Genomic DNA, 21,937 nt, shown 5'->3' with positions numbered 1-21,937 from the left:
AAATTCCCTTCCTGTTGCCTCGTTTTTTCTTATCTTCAGTTAGTTAAGGTATAGCCTATCTCTGTGAATGTTTGGGAACCAAGCAGTGTGTTTATGATTTCAAGCTGTCATTACGACACTCACCACTCCCATTTCCCACCACTCTACTTGGGTGTGCTGGCCAGTAAATGTACAAAGAAAAGTCTAAGAATGGGGATTGATGGCAAGATTGTTGTTGCTATAAATGTGCTGTTTTCTCCCTAAATTTGGAAAAAAAACCAGTTCCTTCCCCTAACTGTCCCTTAGGCAAAGGGAAATTTAGCACTAAGATTATTCGAGAAAAAATGTCCTCATGACCTGTGCTACATAAAGGGGCTATAATCCTGTTGCAGTGCTTGGACCATGGGCAGCTAAGGATGTGGAAAGCTGAATAATGGATAGATGGTAGATAGAAATCTGGGAGCTGAAATCTCCCCCTCCCCGCTCCCTCTGTGTATATGTCAGAACAAGAATATAGGCAGGCAGAAAGGGAATCTGACAGACTGATAAACGAGCAGGTGAACACAGTGATGAAACCCAGGACAAAACTAGGAAGCTACAACATGATCACAATCAACACTAGAATGCTTCTAGCCAGGCTAGTGGAATTCATGGCCTTTCCCCATGGCTACATCTGGTGCAACAGTATCATGTCATCTTGTTCCAGGCTTGTGGGGCATAATGGACATACTGTGAGGCTCCTGCTTTGAATCCTACCTGTTTCTGACTCCAGTGACCAAGATAGCAAAATCAGCTTTATGTTGGTAGTGCCTTCTTTGGGGAGCAAAATGCCTTGCTGTGTATATGCGAGCTTGTGTACCTATAGAGGGGCTTTCTCAACTGCAGGTTGAATCTTCACTTTGTCTACACAGCCCCATAATTCATTTTTGTGTATGGTTGGCATTATTCGCTATGTCAGTTCTGCCTGTTTCAAGTATCAGTTATTTGAAAGTGAACGGAGAGTGCCAAAGAATATTTTAAACTTGATGGACTGTAACACATGTGGATGAATAAAAGTCATAACATTGCCTTTGTTTGCACTTTTATATTTACAATTTAAAAGTATATTGTAGTAGCTCTGATTGTGTTGGCTTTACTTGTATCGAGTGCAAGGGTTTAATGAAACTATTTAAAATGTTCTCTATTTGACTTCTGAATGAATTCAAAGAACATTTCGTGTCCTTGCATTTCTTACATTTTTGTGAAATATAATTTCCAGATGAATGCTCTCTGCCTTTGCAGGCCTGCCGAGTATATGCTAACCCTATTATAATAAGACCTTTTTATTTAAAACTTATTTTAATTGTTAAATTATTTGTATTTATAGGATTTTAAATTTTTAGCCGAGATGCACTGGGGGTTTTTAAATAGTTTTTTTTATTGTTATATTGTTATTATTTATGTATTTGTGTATTTTGTTTCTGTTGTGAGCCGCTCCGAGGCTTCGTTGCAATGGGGGTGGCATAAAAATGTTTTAAATAAATATTATCATTGGATGGCATATTTAGATTCTCCATACAGTCTGTGAAAATCTTGGGTGCAGATCAGTTTCGTGAGAGACAGTTTGCTCTGGCCTTGTATTCATGTGCAGAAAATGCAATGGTGGAGTTAGGTTGTAGGAGCAAGTGTCAGCAGCTTCTTTACATTGGTACCTTGGCTCACGAACTTAATCCATTCCAGGACTCTGGTCGTGACCCAAATTGGTCGTGAGCCAAGTCAAATTTCCCCATAAGGTTCAATGTAAATAAGATTAATTTGTTCTGTAACTATTTTTTTTTTAATCACAAAAATTTGAAGCAGGCGTGTTCAGGGAGGGAGATGGGCACGATCGCGGGCACACTGGGGAGAAGACAGGCGCATTCGTGGGCGTGCATGGGGGGGAGGCAGGTGTGATGGGGGGGAGATGGGCGCACTCGCGATCATTACCAGATGCGGTGTTCACGACCCAAGGCAACATTTTTCAGAAATTTCTGTTCACAACCCGATTTGGTCGTGAATTGAGGCGTTTGTGAGCCAAGGTACCACTGTATTTTAAATAAATATTATTGTGAATTTTGGGAATGTCATGACAAAAATAATGATGAAAACATAAAAAGAAAAAACAGAAAACATAAAAAGAAAAAAGCAGTTTGCATTGCATAAAGGCTAGGTCTATCAGCTGCAATAAATACATATGAATTTTATGCACCTGTGTTTTATATGTATATAAGGAAACTTGCTACTATCAGTAGTTGTGTATGAGTTTCAACAAAGGCAAATGAGATACTCCTTTGTGCGTGTGTGTGGTGTGTCTAAATACTATTCAAGGGCTGAAAGAGTCAATTGATCTTCCATCCATGGTGTTATCTGGAATTGACATTTATCCATCCAGCATTTTAATATTGGTTAGCTGTTACAAGGGCATGGAAAAATCCATTTATGTTGACATTGCATTAGATTTCAAAAAGCAGTTAGATGATCAAAGAGAGCATGCAAATCCTGAAATGTTAGAGTTTACTAACACAAATTATATCTATTATTATACCCTCCTCAAAAAATGAGGTAGCTGTTGGGCACAGCCAAAACATGCGTGAAGGAAGCCTTAGCTGTATCTCCCCTCCAGCAAATAGCCAGTTTAGCCAAGCCTTTATTAAGGAGACATTATGGAATTCAATATACATGGAGCAGAAAATTTGTTGGATAACACACAACTTAAGATCGATTGACGCTTAGCATTCCATAGGTTAGATGAAATAAGGCAGTCTATCTAATTCACTATTCCATTCTCTCTTAAGACCCTATGCATCATATTTCTCCACTAACATTATTTGTACAACCACATTCTTAAGACCCTGTGCAGCATATTTCTCCACTAACATTTGTACAACCATGTTATTATTTTATTTCTATACCACTCAATAGCTGAAGTTCTCTGGCCAGTTTACACCAACAGATAAAATATACAATACAGTGAACAATAACAACATAAAAATACAGTACAAAATTTAAAAGCCAAATCTATAACCCATTTAACAAGCTACAACAGTTTATATAGATGAAATATAAAGGTCTGTTTAAGCAGCTGACACAAACTCTAATATAATATTAAACTAATTAAATACCATGTGGTGAAGGATTGTTTTATCCTGGTGCCAAAAAGATATTGGAGTTGGTTCCAGGCAGACCTCAGTGAGGAACTTGTTGCCACCAACTTGAATGTGGAAGGCCAGATTTTGAGTCTGGGTAGATTGTGGTTGGGAGAGGTGTTCTGTTTTATACTGTAGTCCCAAGCCATGTGGAGCTTTATGGGTCAAGACCAGCACCTTGAATTGGGCTCAGAAGTATATAGACAGCCGCTGCAAGTGGGCCAGAACTGGTGTTGTGTTCAGAACTTCTTATCACTGTTACAAATCTAGCTGCTGCATTTTGCACAAGCTGCAGCCTTGAAACTGTCTTCAAAGGCAGCCTCATGAGGACTGTATTGTAGTAATCAAGTTTAGAGATTTCCAAAGAATAGCTTTCTGAAATCCGGCACTTTGTCCATAGGGCATAGTTGAACCACCATCCCAAGTTGATAGAAGTCACTCCATGCCACCAAAGTCACCTGGACCTCAAGTGACAAAGAAGGTTCAAGGAATACCCACAGTATACAAATCTGCTCCTTCAGGGACAGTGTGACCCCCATCCTAGGATATATGAATTCATTCTACCATACCAGTGTTTCCTTACTTATTTTTAAATCTGGATTACCTCATGAGATTCATTTGTGTAGGGAAATGGATGAATCTGCAAAAACTGTGCAGTTGTATGCCATACTTCTTTTGCTGCTGCAACTGCAGGAGGTATCAGTATATCTACTGGATTACTGTAACACTCTCTGTGTGGGGCTGCCCTTGAAGACAGTCTGGATACTTCAATTGGTTCAAAATAGAGCTGCCAGGATGTTAACGGGGACTGGCCAGTTTTCACATGTAACACTGGTCTCCTACCAGTTACACTGGCTACCAATTGAAGTCCGGCCCCAATTTAAGGTGCTAGTGATGACCCATAAAGCCCTAAATGGCTTGGGACCTGGATATCTAAAGGAACGCTTGCGCCCATATATGCCCTCCCACCCCTTGAGATCAGCAACGGATGCCCTTCTCCGGGAACCCTCTGTGAATGATATTAGGAGGGAGAGTACCCGGAGGAGGGCTTTCTCTGCGGTGGCGCCCCATCTATGGAATGCGCTCCCCAGAGAGGTCTGCCTGGCGCCGTCGTTATTTGTTTTTCGGCACCAGGCTAAGACCTTTTTATTTAAAACTTATTTTAATTGCTAAATTATTGAATTAATTAGGATTTTAAAATTAGCCGAGAATGCACCGGGGGTTTTTAAATGTTTTTTTCTTTTAAATTGTTATATTATTTTTATTTATGTATGTTTTTATGTATTTTTTGTGAGCCGCCCCGAGGCTTCATTGCGATGGGGGCAGCATAGAAATGTTTTAAATAAATAAATAAATAATAAATAAAATAGTCAATAACAATTTAGAATGTGTATTGCTGACAAAAAGATGCACAGCAGGGATCTCTTTAGCTTATACAGTGGAATCTTTAGATCTAAGGCCTGTTGATTTCATATTTTTGTTCTCTTACTATAGAAATTAACAAATTATACATGGATATCCAGGTGTATTTTGTATTTTAGTGTCAATCTCTTTAAACTTTCTTGGCACTATCTTTTATTGGCTTTTGTCATATTTTTAGCAGTTTTTTATATTAAACAGGAGACAGCTTGAGTTTGCACTGAGGAAAAATCCTTGTGGATGCATGCAAGCCCTCATATGTGCCTATAATGAGGCATAAATATGGGCAGTAAGGGCAGCAAATAAAAGATTCTCCCTGCCCATATTCAGTCTTCCATTTGCCAACCAGCAGAACTCTTTAGTGTCATCTAGTACCTGTTGTGTGTTGGCCCCAAGGATATCCTAGGGTACTCTGTCAGTGTCCCCTAAATGATGGAATGATCTCCTCCCTGAGCCCTGCCTGGTGTCAACTGTGTAAACGTTTCTGCATCTGTTAAAACTATGCTCTATTCCAAGGCATTTAAAGATTTATTTATTTATTTATTTATTTAAAATATTTATATCCCGTCCTTTACGCAGAGCATCTCAGGATGGCTTACAGAAATCAAAACAAGCAATCCATAATCAAAACAACAATTAACAATATTAAGAATATACATAAAACCAACAGTAACATATCACAAATGAAAACTAAGTCAAAAACAAAATCAAGATCAAAAACAAAAATAAGACTTTGGAAAGTTAAAAACCAGATTAAAATTCCTAGTTCTTAAAATGGTGGGCAAATAAAAAGGTTTCCATTTAAACACTTAGTTCAGGTTTTTTCATGAGTTTATTCTGTATTAAATATTTTAGGAGTATATTATTTAAGATTTAAATTTTATGCTTTGAACTAATTTTATGGTTTTATTGTATTGTGGTCTTGTTTTAGGAATTGTAAACTGCTCAGAGAGCTTTGGCTATTGGGCAGTATAGAAATGAAATAATAGTTTGTTCTAAGATCTTTTTTAATTTGTTATTAAACTGGCTTAATTTGCAGTGTGAATATCATTTTATCCCTTTGTTAAGCTTTGATAAAACTTTTGATTCATCCCTCTCTGGGATAGATAATGGTATAATCACCTGAGGTATTTTCTAAGAACAACCATATATACAACATTGTTTAAATGATGGTGTAAAGGAAAATTAAGATAATTGAAATTAAGAATTGATTAGATAATTGAGTTAATTTGACATGTTACCCGAAGTGTTAAATTACTGCAGTTAAGTCCAAGCAATAGCATGAGCCTGTTGAATGAGAGCAAGAGTTTAAAAAAAGTTATGACTTAGAAGACTCCCATTTGCTGAGGAGCAGTGAGATGCTCTCGCTGCTGAACATTATCTTCCACTCTGTGTGCACACACATGCACCCACTTCTGACCTGAAGTACACAGTGGTCTTACTGGATATTTAGAAGGGTGCATTGTTGTACTTGGTAAAACTTAACTTTCCTCTGCTTGGAAAAAGCACACTTTTACCTGGAATTGAGGCATGTATATTATACTTACTACATGTTAAAAGCATGACATTTTATTAAGAATCATTTATACTATATGCAAACTCATATCTGAGGTCTGAAATGACTCTAGCAGTAAACCTACTGCATAGAAAAAAGTAATTGAGATTCTGACAGAGCCACATTCTCAAAATGCATGGGGTTAAAACCACAAACTTTAATTTCTTTGGGTGTAATCTTTCCTAAAGGTGGTGAGGTAGAATTATTAGTGCAATGCCAAATGTGTATGTAAAAGTATTGCTAGCTATAGACATTTGAATTTACATATTTTCAAATATTATTTAATTGCTTTTCAGCTGACATAGCTCAAAGGTACAGGATAAGCAAATACCCAACCTTAAAATTGTTCAGGAATGGAATGATGATGAAGAGAGAGTATCGGGGTCAGAGATCAGTGACAGCAATAGCAGATTATATCCGACAACAGAAAAGTAATCCTATTCAAGAAGTACTCAGCTTGGAAGAAATTAACTCTCTTGATGTGAGTCTCTATCTGTGATTGTGTTGTATTGAATCAAAGTAATTTGGGGAATGCATATTTGCAACTTGTAAAGTTCTATATGTTTTCATATTTAGTATAAGTAGTTACATAAATGCTTCGTATTTAGAGTTACTGACTTCAATTTTATGGCTTTCTTGATAAAGTCACCAAATGTAGTATGGTAATTTTAGAGCTGCCATTTTAGAGTCCTAGATTTAAATATGCCTGGCTATTTAAATATATCTTTATGCCTGTGCTGTTGTTTTTTTTCATTCTATTTTATCCTTTTAAATAGTTCTATTCTGTTTGGTTTTTACCTGTTTGCTTTGCATTTTAGTCATTTAACTGTTTGTGTCAAATCTGCCCAGGGATGATTGATTGCATTAAAAATATTAATGACACTAGTATCAGTAACTGATAACACGTTTGACCCCGTGAAGAGGTTCTTAATATTCATTGAAATTGTATAACATCCAGAATGTTTTTGTAACCCTTGCTGCCTCTCTGATATGTGATCAAAAAATGGCATTGTCCTTCACCTCTTGCAAAGACTTGTAGGATAAATGTCTGATTAGTTTTTCTGATGGATGACTTAAAATCCCTTATGTATGTTTTGTGTATTACAGCGTAGTAGAAGAAATATTATTGGATACTTTGAACAAAAAGACTCTGATAATTACAGAACCTTTGAAAAAGTAGCAAATATTTTGCACGATGACTGTGTCTTTATTGCTGCATTTGGGTAAGATATTTTTTTAAATACAAGAATTGACAAGGATAGCCATACGCTGTTGTATTAGCTGGCAGTGATACAGGGAGCCCACATTTATGAATATATGATTTCGACTGTATTTCTCTCTAGTACCCTTCCATCAGAAAACCTACCATTTGGGACCTTGGTCTCCAGAATCTGAGGGGTTTTTTGTGGTGGGGGAGATTGAGCTACCTTTGCAGCCCTGAAATGATCTGGACAGGTCCCCAACCCTTTTCAATCAGTATGTCATGGGTGCTCTCAGAAAATCACTGTCATGGGGCAGTTTGTCTATATATAAAAATAGCTGCCATGCGGAGTGGGGGGCAGTGTCATGGCCTATCACAAAGTGCTCATTTGTCCAGAAGGCTGGTGAGGCTAAAGGAAAAGTAAGTTTCCCAATGGGTAGGTGGGGTCTGAGTGCCAAAACACTAAGCCACTCCTTTAAATTCAAATAAAGGGGCTGGAAGGTTCTGTTTTCCTTTGCAGTTTAAAAAGGTGTAATTAAAAAAAACTTAAGGGATAAAGTAGAAATTGGTCAAGCAGGAAACCTTGATGACCCAAAGGGAGGTGTTTGCTGGTACATTGCTGCCCATAGGCACCACACAGGGCATCTCAGAGGTCTCCTTTGCCCTTTATTTGTAATTTCCTCACACATGTTCATTCACTCTGCCATAGAAAAATAACCATATAATAGTTCTAGGTGGAGATTGGAAAGATTCAAACAGTGGGTATAATAATCTCCTGCTACCCCAGCTACAATTCTTCTGCTTTTGTAAGTGTGTTGTTGAACTAACTAGCAAAACAAATGGTCACTGTCTTCTTAGGTCAGTTTCCAAACCAGAACGTTTTAGTGGAGACAACATAATCTACAAGCCACCAGGGGTGAGTTACTTTTTTCTTTCCTATCCCTTCTATTTGACACAGCCTTTAGGTAGCCCCAGATTTTAGTTTTATAGTTGAGATGTATTCATAATTCTATTGGATATGAGTATTGGAGTGAGCAAAGGAGTATAGCCCTCATAGTGGGTTGGGGGAAATTAACCGCTCAGTCCTGTGCTGCAACCTCAAAGCAATTTTTCTGTGTTGCAATTTTTCTCTTCCCCCAGAGATCCTAGGGATCCTGGAGATTGAAACTGGGACTTTATTTATGCAAAACTTTTGCTCCACCACCAAAGTATGTTTTCTCCCTAATAATGTGTAACCAGCATAGAATCTGGGGTGAAATACAGTATTTCAGAAGCAAACATTTACTCTTGCATTGTGCTTTTCCCTCTGCTTCCCATGCAGTCCTTACAGCTCCTAAAGTCTACTAGAGAATTTAAGGATCTGCAGGAGGTTACAGGGTGACAGTGACTGTTCCCTTCCCTGTGCAGCTAAAAGAAGCCATTTGCTTGGTGAGGGAGGATACTTGGGCACTGTGGTGTTAAAACTTAAAAAAAAATTCATATAACAATTTGGATTATGCATTAATTCTGGAATTACTGAGAAACAAAATAAGATTGGATGAATTGGTGGGATATTACGTATTTTGGTGTTTGCAAAACCTTCATATTGCTATAAAATGAGATTCTTTGGGTGTATTATAGTTTTGCACTGCTCTTGATTTTATAGTTTTCATAACAGTTGTAAAAACTCATGAAATGTTGCAAATGTTGCAAAATTGGCCATTTAATATTCTGAAAAGGTCCACTAACATTATAGTTGTTACACTACTTTTGGATTTGAAACTTGGAAGTAATAGCAAGTAGTATGCACATAAATAGCAGCCTTGCACATCCCTAGGGACGAAATAGGCGGAGAGATTATGTGTCTTAATAAAATGTGTATTTCTTTGGGAAAAGCTGGAAAATACAAAGAATTAACATTGAATTTACTTTGCAATTGTCATATCGATTATCCAGGTAAGTCAAAAAATGTACCTTTTTAAAAAGTCAAAACTCACAGTATCCATGCCTCAGATTTCATTTTAACACAGCCCGTGTTAGCAGCCAGTGATGAGCTCTCTCCTGTCCAGCTTATACAGTCTACATGTTACTGCTCTATGATGTGTCAGCTTTATACTGTGTTTCCATGGTCACTTCTCGGTGCTACTGGCTATTGTTAGCAGGATAGGGGAATCTTGCAACCTACCTGTTAAGGCATGAATGGAGAGCTATTGAGAGAAGGTGTTGGGTTCTGTGACATCCTTGTTGTAGGACTAACATACATCCTGGCTCTCAGTCACACTTCAGTGATACACATTCTCTTGTGTATTTACTTACAAATAATTTGGAATCCCTATTTTAATAGGAAAATGCTCCAGATATGGTTTACTTGGGATCTATGACCAATTTCGACTTGGCTTATGCATGGACTCAAGATAAATGTGTTCCTCTTGTTCGTGAAATTACATTTGAGAATGGAGAGGTAAGGAGTGCCTGAGTCTTCAATCTCTCTATATATTTAAGTTATAAACTGTTATAAATGCAAATATGCTTGAATTACTCAAAGCCAGCTTTCAGAGATACCTCATTTCCTTTGTAAATTTTTAGCTGTGAATTTCAAAAGTCTCTGCTTATGTTCTTTCAATAGATTGTAGATTGTTTTGACAGTGTAGTGATATGTATTTTAATAAAATACATTATATACCCCTACTATAGGAGTATATGGTTCAAGCAATGCAACATTTGCCATTTTCTGTGGTTGCAGCAGTAATGAATGAGTAGACATGTGATCAACTGGTAAAAGGATATCCATGTCTTGAGGAAGAGGAAATAAAGTTATCAGTGTTTATAGCAGGAAATGTTTCCTTCCACAGATCATAAACTAGTAAATGCTAGGGGATAGACATTGAGTACAAGTAGTATTTTCCTCCTCTTACCCGGTAGGTAGGTAAAGAGCAGGCTGCTCAAAACATTTATATTGTAATCTTTGCTTTAGCATTTCTGTATGTAATGAATGGGTGAGGGCCCTGATCCAGTAAGTTCTATGTACACATTCCTGTTGGGTTCAATTACATTTACTTCTAAGTTTGCGCACAGGAATGTGGCTTCAAAGTACCTTGGAGATCTCTCTCCTGTTTCTTTGCCATCATTTAACTGCTTTATAGCACTTTGCAAACATAGAAACAGAGCAAGTCTGAAGGGGCCTCCCGGGCCATCTAGTTTGACCCCTGTTTTCAGCTGGCTCTGCTCACGATATGCCCACCATGTGCCTATCCAGTCTGTCTTTGAACATCCTCACCGATGGGGCCTCAACCAGCTCCCAGGGAAGCCCATTCCACACCCTTGGGGTCCAAACTGTCAGGAAGTGCTTCCTGGCATCTAAATGGAACCTTGGTTCCCTGAGCATTGCTCCATTGGAGCGTGTCCTGCCTTCCTCTGCAGGAGAGAACAGGTCTCCATCCATCTCCGTGTGACATCCCCTCACATACCTGTATGTCACCGACAGATCCCCTCTGAGTCTCCTCTTCTCCAGGCTGAAGAGAACCAGTTCCCTCAGTCTCGCCTCATACGGCATCCCCTGCAAACCGGCCACCAACTAGGTGGCCCTGCGCTGCACTGCCTCTAACCTGGCTATATCCTTACTGTAATGAGGGGCCCAAAACTGAGCATAATACTCCAGTTGCGGGCGCACCAGAATCGTATAGAGTGGTAGTAATACCTCTCTCGATCTAGAAGCCACACTTCTGGCTATGCAACCAAGGGTGGCATTCACCCTCTTAACCACCACATCACACTGCTGACTCATGTTTAGCCTGCAGTCAACCAACACCCCGAGGTCCCTTTCACAAGTGCTGCTCTCCAGCCACTTATCACCTAACCTGTACTTATGACACCCATTCCTATGCCCCAAGTGCAAGACCTTTTACTTATCCACATTGAATGCCATCCTGTTGTCTCTTGCCCACTTCTATAGACTGTCCAGATCCTTTTGGATCTGAAGTACCTGCTCCTCAGTTGTGGCCACTGCCCCAGTTTCAGTATCGTGTGCAAATTTGATCAGCAGACTGATCACCCCTTCTTCCATGTCATTGATGAAAAGATTAAACAGGATTGACCCCAGAACAGAGCCCTGGGGGACTCTGCTTGTCACTGGCCACCATCCAAATGTTTCCCCACTAATGGTTACCCTCTGCTTCCGGTCAGTCAAACATGCCCTAATCCACCAGACAGTGCTTTGGTCTATCCCAAAACTCCTTAGTTTCTCAACCAGGATATCATGGGGCACTTTGTCAAAGGCCTTGCTGAAATCCAGGTAAACCACATCCACTGCATCCCCTCCATCTAGCCATCTTGAAACCTTGTCATAGAATTCCACAAGGTTTGTCTGGCAGGACCTGTTTTTGTGGAAGCCATGTTGTGTGACTGCCAGCCTCCCTTCCCTATCTAGCATCACTAGATTTCTTGCTATTACGAGCCTTTCCATTGTTTTTCCTACAATGGACATAAGGCTAACTGGTCTGTAATTCCCAATGTCCCTTCTGTTACCCTTTTTGAAAATTGGGACCACTGATGCCACCCTCCAGTCCTCTGGAACTTCACCCGTTCTCCATGAGGCCTCAAAAATGGAGGCCAGCTGACGTGAGAGAACCCCTGCCAACTTTCTAAGTACTCTTGGGTGTAACCCGTCAGGGCCTGGCACCTTTGCAATGTTCAATGCCCCGAGGAGTCCCTCAACTTCTAGGGGGGTGACTCTAATCTGTGCCCCTAAGTCCCCAGCCTCATCTAATCTCCTATGCGGATATCCCCCATCCTGCTTTGGGGAGAACATCGTGGCAACATAGTCATTTAGCATCTGTGCCTGTTCCCTCAAATCAGTCACTGGATCTCCTTCCTCCTTATTTAGTGGTCCCACTACTTGTCTCCCCTTCTTCTTGCTATTTTCCTGCTGAAAGAAGCCCTTTTTGTTGCTCTTGATATTCTTGGCAAGTCTCAGCTCGTAATCAGCCTTAGCCTTGTGAAGAATCCTTCTGCAATGGGCCTCCTTCTCCCGGTATACCTTTTTGTCTATTTGCCTCAGTACCCATTTCCTGTGGAGGTTCCTCTTGCGTCTAATCCCTCTAACCACCTCCTTTCGCATTCATGGTGGTGCTCTCCTTCGCCTCCCCACTCTACTACTAACTAGAGGTATCGTCAAAGCTTGCGCCTTCCAATCTTCCCTTTTGAGTGGCATCTACCCTTCCTCAACTCCAGTAACCTATCCAAGGAGACTTTCCCAGTCAGGCCTTCAATTGGCCAAAGTTGGCCCTCTTGAAGTCCCAGCTTCTAGTGCTCGACCTGCTGCACTTCCCCGTTCCCCTGATCAAAGCAAAGGATGGAGTGATCACTCACATCCAGAGCTCTCCTAATCTGTACTTCATCTATCAGCTCCTCCCTTTTGGTCAAGACCATGTCAAGGATGTTCCCCCCCCCCCGTCGCCTCTTGGACCCTCTGTGTGAAAAACCCTCCCTCTATAGCTTCTAGGAAGCAAGGTGATCTGGCTGTCACCGCTGAGTGAGTCTCCCAACTAACATTGGGGAGATTGAAATCTCCCATAATTACTGTGAGTTATCAGAATCTGGCCTGTCATGACATCATCCAGGGTCTCAAGTTGACCTGGAGGGTGATAGCATACCCCCACTGTCAGGTCTCTTTCCCTGTCAAAACCCCTAAGTTTCACCCAGGCTGCCTCTACCAAGTCCACTTCTGTGCTGCATTCTATCTCACTGCATCCTATCCCTCCCCTGACATATAAAGCTCTGCCCCCACCCCTCTTTCCCTTCCTGTCCTTTCTAAAAAGGTGATACCCCTCTGTGTTTACATTCCAGTCTTGCCTTTCATCCCACCAAGTTTCTGTGATCCCCACCAGGTCATACCCTCCAATCATCTCTGTTGAATTTCATCTGCTCCTTAGTTTCCCATTGCCAATGTTTTACTGTGCTTTGTATTGTGCTTCATCAAAAGAAACACAGATAATTGAGTTCCTTATGTTGATAGCTGTAATTGAGGTTGTTGCAATATAAAAATCCTAGAAAGCAAATGAGTCCTTTCAAAAATACTATCACAAGAGGCTCTCAGCAGTTTTCGTTGAGTATGTAAGTATACAAAATTAATTTGCACAAGAGAAACAAAACTACATATTCTTTGAAACCTTCCATCAACAGCATTAAAACAGTTTTTTTTATTCATTTGCATTTTGCTACGTGAAAGATGCCAGGTATTTAGCCTTTTTAGAGCTTCATGATGCATTCAGTGTACTTTTCCCACAGTACAGTCAAGCTCTTGAGCCTTAGAAACCACCACTTATCATTATAAGTGTGTGTAAAGTTCTGTAACTGCTCTTACTACACTCTGCTTCTGTTTACTTAACCAAACTCTTTCAATCTGGGGTCATTCCAAATGTGCATTTGTCCTAGCAACATTTGTTTTGCAGGCTTCGAGCTTCCCTTGTCCATATAACTCTAGCACTTCCAGAAGTTTGATATTTCTGTCTGCTTTGAAGATTTTACATTTTTGCTGTGTTTATGGTTTATAACCTGATTCATTTAAAACATTTGAATTTTTCAATCCGTGGTTTAGAATGGCAAAAAAAGTATTTTGACCATTAGTTTGAATTCAAGTCTAGAAATAGAGGTTTTCATGTTTCTGCATCTGAATTATACCATGTCAAACTACTGGTCAGCCTAGCCTATTACTGTCTAGATCAGCTTTCCTCCAACCTGGAGCCTTTCACATGTATTGGGTTTCAAGTCCCATCAGTCCAAACCAGCATAACAGAAAACCAGGAACTCTGGGAGTTGTGGTCCAAAAAATCTGGAGGATACCAGATCGGAGCAGATAGATGAACTTTGTTTGACAGGTCTTGGATTTTTTTTTGTACGTTTCGAGTGAGTTCTCTTACTGGAAATGCCAGAAATTAAATCTGGCATACTTAAAATACATACAAATTTTACTGCTGAAGGGATAACCTCTCTCTAAAAGCAGTTTTCTATTTTTGACCATTAGTGTCATTAAACTACTTGTATGGAGAGAGTGGGATTGTTCATGGCAGGGAGGTAAGATGAGCAGACCCTTCTGCTTACTAATTTATCCCCACAGCCTCCTGCCACAATCAGAAATCTTTATTTTTCATAAGCAAAAGAAATTAGGAGGTGCTTGAACTGGCAGCTGCTATGGCCTTGATTTGGATTCACAACTGCCGGTTGTTGACCTCCAACATGAAAATCTTAAATGTGTATATATCTTTCTCTGCCCACCTCCTTAAGCGAAAACCAAGTTACTGTTGTATACATACATAATTCTTGTTGCTGTATTTAGTGTTATATAGTGTTAATGTTATTGCAGTGGAAAGCTTGCTTCTAGAGAAAACAACCAGGAAAAAAAATGGAAAAATTGGGAAATCGAGTTTTTCTGAAGAAAAAAAGAACCACCCTGGGGGTGTGGGGGGGCACACTCTATGAATTATTCTCCCCTTTGGAATAAGTGAAATGCATTCTAAGAAAACAGTTTATTTAATCAGAACATATAGCATAATATGAAGATATGTGTCAGACAACCACATTAGAGTGAAATTCATATATAGAAATGTATGTATACCAGCACCTAGATATTTTCAATGTCACATTTAACTCTGTATCCAAATATGCTGTCATTAGTTTTCATGTAACACTCAGCCATAGTGTACAAATGCCAATGTTAAACCATGACTTAGTGTTACATGCACAAATAGAAAGGAGATAATGCAAAGCCTCGGATTTGTGTATGCCACCCTCAGTGGAGGGTGAAATAAATGAGGAGGGGGGAGGAATATATCAGAACTGAGTTTTACTTTAGCAGATTCCTGGATTATGTTTGAACTATGAATCAAGAACAATGAATCATGGTTTAAAAGAAACTATTCATTTGCTAAACTAGTGAGCAAGAAACTCTAGTTTGTTCTTAACTGGCTTGCTTTATTAAACTAGAGTTTATTTAAACCAGAAGTCCTGAATTGCATTTAATGACAAACCAGTAATCTGCTGAAGCAGCACTGAATTTTGTATTATTCCTCCTTGTGTATGAGAGGAGGAAAGGAGTGACCCATGTGTGTGAGTGGTGCTTTGTGCAAGCTCCTTTCTTGTGCATAGAATTCTATGGCTTAATGTTACTTGTACACTGTACTACTGTGATCATATGTTCAGTTACTATACTTTTATACTGTCCAATTGCCAAAGCTGTCTGAGAGGTTTACCAAGATTAAAAACTTTAAAATACATGATATGAAGCATATACTTATAAACAACAACAGACAACACACAAAGAAACACATATATCTAAACCAGTTTTAAACAATGTTCACAAATTTAAACAACTTTGGGATTTATATTAGTCAGAGGTGGAGTTATGGGGCAGCACACTTAGGAGGCTGGAATCTGTGGGAGACCATCAGACCTACCATACTGCCCATGAAATAAAGGTGCAGGGACCATGATGATCTCTAGCATCTGATCCCCTTGGATTGGCTGGGTTTTTGCCTACATGTGCTTTGCTACTGGCTGCTTCCTGCATTAACTCTTTGTGCTTGAGTGTTCTGAAATAAAATATCTTCCTCTCCCCTGTTCATACATCCCTTTTTCACATACAGCAATGCCCTTAGGAGACGGAGTCCTTGAAAGACATGCACATAGACTATAGAACATATTTAAATTAGCATATGCGGCTGAGACTGTTTCTGCCTAATTCAGGGTTGTTCTTGCGAGTCGCGAAGTAGCGTCCGACCCATCGCAACCCTATGGACATTATTTCTCCAGGCCTTCTCTGGAGTCCACTTAAGCTAACACCGACTGCCTCAGTGACTCCATCTAGCCACCTCATTCTCTGCCGTCCCCTTCTTCTTTTGCTGTCAGTTGTTCCCAGCATTAGGGTCTTCAGTGAGTCCTTCCTTCTCATTAGGTGGCCAAAGTATTTGAGTCTTCAGTATCTTCAGATCTTCAGTATCTGGCCTTCTAAAGAGCAGTCAGGGTTGATCTCTAAGACTGCATGGTTTGATCTCCTTGTGGTCCAAGGGACCCTCAGGATTCTTCTCTAACACCACAATTCAAAGGCCTCAATTCTATGGCGCTCAGCCTTCCTTATTGTCCAACTTTCACAGCCATACACTGCAACTGGGAAAACCATAGCCTTGACTATACGCACTTTTGTTGGCAAGGTGATGTCTCTGCTTTTTAGGATAGCTTTCCTCCCAAGGAGTAAGCCATAGCTTCTTTTAATTTCTTGGCTGCAGCCTTACTGAACTTCTTTCTCAATATTGAACCAATCAGTGGTTCTGTGTCCAGTTCTCACTGTTGCTTCTTGACCTGCATATAGGTTTCTCAAGAGACACATAAGATGGTCTGGTACTCCCATCTCTTTAAGAACTTGCCACAATTTGCCTCTTTGAAACTGTGCCTATACTTCTGGTAGTTCTCGGTCCACATACTGCTGGAGCCTAGCTTGCAGGATTCTGAGCATAACTTTGCTAGTATGTGAAATGAGTGCAATGGTGCAGTAGTTTGAACATTCTTTGGCATTGCCCTTCTTTGGGATCAGAATGTAAACTGACCTTTTCCAATCCTGTGGCCACTGTTGAGTTTTCCAAATTTGCTGGCATATTGAGTGTAGCACTTTTACCGCATCGTCTTTTAAGATTTTGAATAGCTCAGCTGGAATACTGTCACTCCACTAGCTTTGTTGTTGCTCAGACTTCCTAATGCCCATTTCACTTCACATTCCAGGATGTCTGGCTCGAGGTCAGTGACCCCACCCCATTGTGGTTATCAGGGACGTTAAGCTCTTTCTTGTATAGTTCTTCTGTGTAATCTTGCCACCTCTTTTTAATCTCTTCTGCCTCTGTTAGGTCCCTGCCAGTTTGGTCCTTTATCATGCCCATCTTTGCATGAAACGTTCCCTTCATATCTCCATTTTTCTTGAAGAGATCTCTGGTCTTCCCTATTCTATTTTTTTTTTTTTTTTTTTTGTTTCTTTACACTGTTCATTTAAGAAGGCTTTCTTTTCTCGCTATTCTCTGGAATTCTTCATTCAATTGGGTGTATCTTTCTCTTTCTCCCTTGCCCTTCTTTCCTTAGCTATTTGTAAAGCTTCCTCAGACAGCCATTTTGCTTTTTGCATTTCTTTTTCTTTGGGATGGTTTTAGTTGCTACCTCTTGTACAATCTTGCAAACTTCCGTCCATAGTTCTTCAGGCACTCTGTCTATCAGATCTAATTCCTTAAATCTATTTGTCACCTCTACTGTATATTCATCAGGAATATGATTTAGGTCATACCTGAGTGGCCTAGTGCTTTTCCCCACTTTCTTCAATTTAAGCCTAAATTTTGCAACAAGAAGCTCATGATCTGAGCCACAATCAGCTCCTGGTCTTGTTTTTACTGACTGTATAGAGCTTCTCCACCTTTGGCTGCAGAGCACATAGTCAATCTGATTTCTGTGTTGACTGTCTGATGATGTCCGTGTGTAGAGTCATCTCTTGGGTTGTTGGAAAGGATTGTTTGCTATGACCATCGTATTCTCTTGACAAAATTCTATCATCCTGTGCCCTGCTTCATTTTGTACTCCCAAGGACAAATTTGCCTGATATTCCGGTTATCTTTTGGCTTCCTACTTTAGCATTCCAATCACCCATGATGATAAGGACATCATTTTTTTCGGTGTTAATTCTAGAAGATATTGTAGGCCTTCATAGAACGGGTCAACTTCAGCCTCTTCAGCACCAGTGGCTTAGACTTGGGGCGTAGACTTGGACTACTGTGATGTTGAATGGTTTGCTTTGGATTCGAACTGGGATCATTCTGTCATTTTGAAGATTGTATCCCAGTACTACTTTTCGTACTCTTTTTATTGCCTATGAAGACTACTCCATTTCTTCTGAGGGATTCTTGCCCTCAGTAGTATACCTGATGGTCATCTGAATTAAATTCACCCATTACTGTCCATTTTAGTTCACTGATTCCTAAGATGTTGATGTTCAGTCTTGTCATCTCTTGTTTGACCACATCCAGCTTGCCTTGATTCATGGATCTTACATTCCAGGTTCCTATGGATGGAGTATAGATCTTTACAGCAACGGACTCTCCTTTCACCACCAGGTACATCTTCAACTGAGTGTCCTTTCAGCTTTGACCCAGTCGCTTCATTCTTTCTGGTGCTACTAGTACTAGCCCTCCACTCTTCCCCAGTAGCATATTGGACACCTTCTGACCTGAGGGGCTCATCTTCCGGCATCATATCTTTTTTTCCTTTTGGTACTGTCCATGGGGTTTTCATGGCAAAGATACTGGAGTGGGTTGCCATTTCCTTCTCCAGTGGATCACGTTTTGTCAGTTCTCTGCTATGACCTTTCTGTCTTGGGTGGCCCTGCACAGCATAGCTCATAGCTTCATTGAGCTACAGAAGCCACTTCGCCATGGCAAGGCTGTGATCCATGAAGGGGAATCAGGGTTGGGGAACCATTTTTAACCTAAGGACTAAATTTTGACTCAGAAAACCTCCCAGTGGCCTTATGCCAGCAATTGGAGTGGTCAGAACCTGAAGTTTGTGTGGCCACCCAATGTATCACATATCTGCACAGACACATGCAAATGTATGATCACATAAACACATCATTGAGATAGATGCACACACAAGTTGACCTTCACCAGCTGATCAAGGTCATATCAAATCCCTGTCATAGCTGTCTGGCAGAGATCTGCAGAGGACTGGAAGGGTCCAGATCTTTATCCCACAGTGAAAAAAGATATAGCATGCTAGGTGGGGAAGTTGAAGGCACCCTGCCAATTATGCTATGATGGAAAAAGCTATTATTTTCCATTAGTTGTCAACTAGAAATATGAGCTTTTGCCTCCCTGAGGAGTGGAAGCAGGGCTTGGGGAAGAAGATGGAGGGGCTAGATGGGGAGCCTGCACCAGCTGTATCTTCTGCATGTGCCACAGGATTCCAATTTATAAATGTTTTGGAGAGCTTTAATTACTGGGTGGTATGGAAATTAAAGGAATAATAAAAATAATGAGCTTTCTTTCATTTACATAAAAACTGGTTTGTGAATTTCTTAAATATGCCAAATAGAGCAACTTCATATGCTATTTACAAATTATTGTTTCCTGTTAATGTTCAGAAAAAAGGGAAATTTTTTAACCATAGCTTGAAAATGTTCGAGCATTTTGTACCCAAGGAAGATGAATTTTCTGAGGATAGGTGAATTTTCCAAAGTTGAACAAGTCCCAGTCAGCTATAGATTTACAAGCTGAGTTGAAGAAGTTCCTCTTTCATATGTCTAAAAAAGAAAGATCTTTGACTAAGGTTTTAGTAATTAGCAGCCCCATTCTGCTGCTTTAGGTAGGAAGGGAATGTTCTGGAAGATACTGGCTGTACACGATATTTCTGAAATAACGTGAAAGAAATATTGAGAATCTTACTGCTTTGAGTTTTGAATAGAATATAGTTAATAGTTTATCAGCTATATATTAAAGTATTTATTTATTAATTATTTTCTTTCTAAAAGCACACCCGATAGTCCCAAACAGGATTATCTGGGCAGTATTTTTATTTACATGCATTCACATGTGCATGTGCACACACACAGAGTAAAGTTTACACACACACCCCCGAGAGAGCGAGAGAGAGAGAGAGACTTTCTTAGTGTAGTTGGTTTGTTGTAGTCTTCACCAAGCTAGCACATTCTGGATATGCTGGATTATCTCACTCATCCCCAGACAGCATGGCTAATGGTTGTATTGTATGGGAATGGTGGTGCTTGTAATTTAAAAAATATGGGAAGTACTAGGTTGAGAAAGACCTGCTTACTGAATGCTGATTACATATTCAATCTTTTTCTAGAGCATTTGTCTGAAATTAGAGTTTTGATTGATATAGGGAAAGGGTCTCCTTGAGTAAAGACTTTGCTTCAATTTATTTTAAACTTGGTTCTTTAAAAATAGTGTTCCATTGTGTTCTTATTGCCTCTGTAGTTCTGTGAATACCTGCAAGACCTATGTGTGCCTTTTCAAGGAGTTTAAAATTATCCAGGCATAGCCAAAGTAAAGTAAATGAATCTGTGTAAAAAGTCAGTCATGTTACACCAAGTGCTTTTGTATCTGTCTGTTGTTTGGAATCAACTCTTTACCATTATTTTTGTGCTACTCAGAATAAACTGACGGAAATTTCTTTTCTTGCAAAGAGATAGCTTTACTTAGCTGACCATGAAGCAGTTAGTTTCTGACTTAGATCTAATAAGCCATCTTAAAAGAATGTAATGCATGTACAGCTAAAAATCAATATGCATGTATAATCTGATAGAAAACTGAAATTACTCTTTGGCTATATTTTCTTTCTACCTAGGAATTGACAGAAGAGGGCCTTCCTTTTCTTATACTCTTTCACATGAAAGATGATACAGAGAGTTTAGAAAAGTTCCAGCAGGAAGTTGCACGGCAGTTAATAAGTGAAAAGGGTAGGTGCTGCTTTGCGTCTTCATTTAACTGAGTTTGTGGCCCAGTTAACGTCTCATAAGGAGCCACCCTGGGTGGATTTCCATGTGAGCTATTGCCCAGTCCCAGTGGTGGGGAGCCATTTTGCATATTCAGGATGTGGCGGTGGGACACTGGTGCTTCTTGTTAAATGAAAGCCCAGTGAGCACTGATCACTAAGATCGTTGACAAGCCACCCACATCCATAAAACAGCCCATGGGGTTTAGTGAGTTTAAATAGGGGTATGGGGAGCAAAACTACTTCAACATTTCAGAATGCAGAATAGTGTGTACACTTACTGAAAAGCAGGGTTGGTGGATGCCGATAAAGTAGATATGTGTGCAAACAATGAAATAAGCACCTTCTTTAAAAAAAAATCAAATGTAAAGTGGCAGTAAAGCTAGGACAAGAGCTGTGCGGAAATCAACTGAAATGAGCATTTTGATAGCCTACAATAACACAGGGAAATATTGCAGTAAGCTAAATTAGGGAGTGGATATTTAGTACGCTTCATACCCAGATGGAGAATGTTTTGGGAGAGGACACATATATTATGTGTCACCACCACAGAAAAATTCTGCAAGGGGTTTTGAACACATGATCAAAGAGTGACCTGCCTTAAAATAGCACTTCAGACACTCTAAACCATTTTCCATGGCTTCCAAGCACATATATATAGGCCACTGCCACTGACCCCCACTGCCATACATTGTAAACTCCCCCACACCCCCTGGTGAGAAGAGACAGGGCTGGGAAGGGAGAGAGGGTGGCACCATGCCTGCAGCACCTGCACCACACCTGCCACTGGAGGATGTGGGGCCTCCCATCACAGGATCTTTTTAGGGCTCAGCCCTTTGGGCATCACCAGAGGGCATTGCCCATTTGGCATCTATTTGGTGCCATTTCAGCACCATTTGGGGCAGGGACACTTGGCCACAGATTGTTAATTTATTGTTGTATTTATTGTTTTTTGCTTGTTAAATATCACCATTTTGTTGTTTCTGTATATATTTTTAAATCTATGAACAACCCAGAGAGCCCAAATAGGCTATGGGGCGGTATAAAAGTGTAATTATAATAATAGGATTATATGCAGTACCAATACCTTGCATGAGGACTATCTAC

General features: G+C 40.0%; 2 protein-coding genes across 3 annotated transcripts in view; one reads left to right on the top strand and one right to left on the bottom strand.

Moving 5' to 3' along the window:
- The window catches only part of INVS (inversin), a 203,775-nt gene that overhangs the window by 163,501 nt on the left and 18,337 nt on the right, over positions 1–21,937 (bottom strand). The window lies entirely within an intron of this gene.
- The window catches only part of ERP44 (endoplasmic reticulum protein 44), a 54,597-nt gene that overhangs the window by 23,126 nt on the left and 9,534 nt on the right, over positions 1–21,937 (top strand). For both annotated transcript variants that reach the window (XM_044453143.1, XM_044453151.1), the window contains 5 exons: positions 6,414–6,598; positions 7,225–7,340; positions 8,177–8,234; positions 9,642–9,758; positions 20,684–20,795. In XM_044453143.1, the coding sequence (XP_044309078.1) occupies positions 6,414–6,598; positions 7,225–7,340; positions 8,177–8,234; positions 9,642–9,758; positions 20,684–20,795 (588 nt within the window). The remainder of the gene's footprint in view (positions 1–6,413; positions 6,599–7,224; positions 7,341–8,176; positions 8,235–9,641; positions 9,759–20,683; positions 20,796–21,937) is intronic.

Source organism: Varanus komodoensis, unplaced genomic scaffold, assembly GCF_004798865.1.
Source record: "Varanus komodoensis strain SLA01 unplaced genomic scaffold, ASM479886v1 scaffold10, whole genome shotgun sequence".
Lineage (NCBI taxonomy): Eukaryota > Metazoa > Chordata > Lepidosauria > Squamata > Varanidae > Varanus > Varanus komodoensis.
This window is presented reverse-complemented; position numbering and strand designations above follow the sequence as displayed.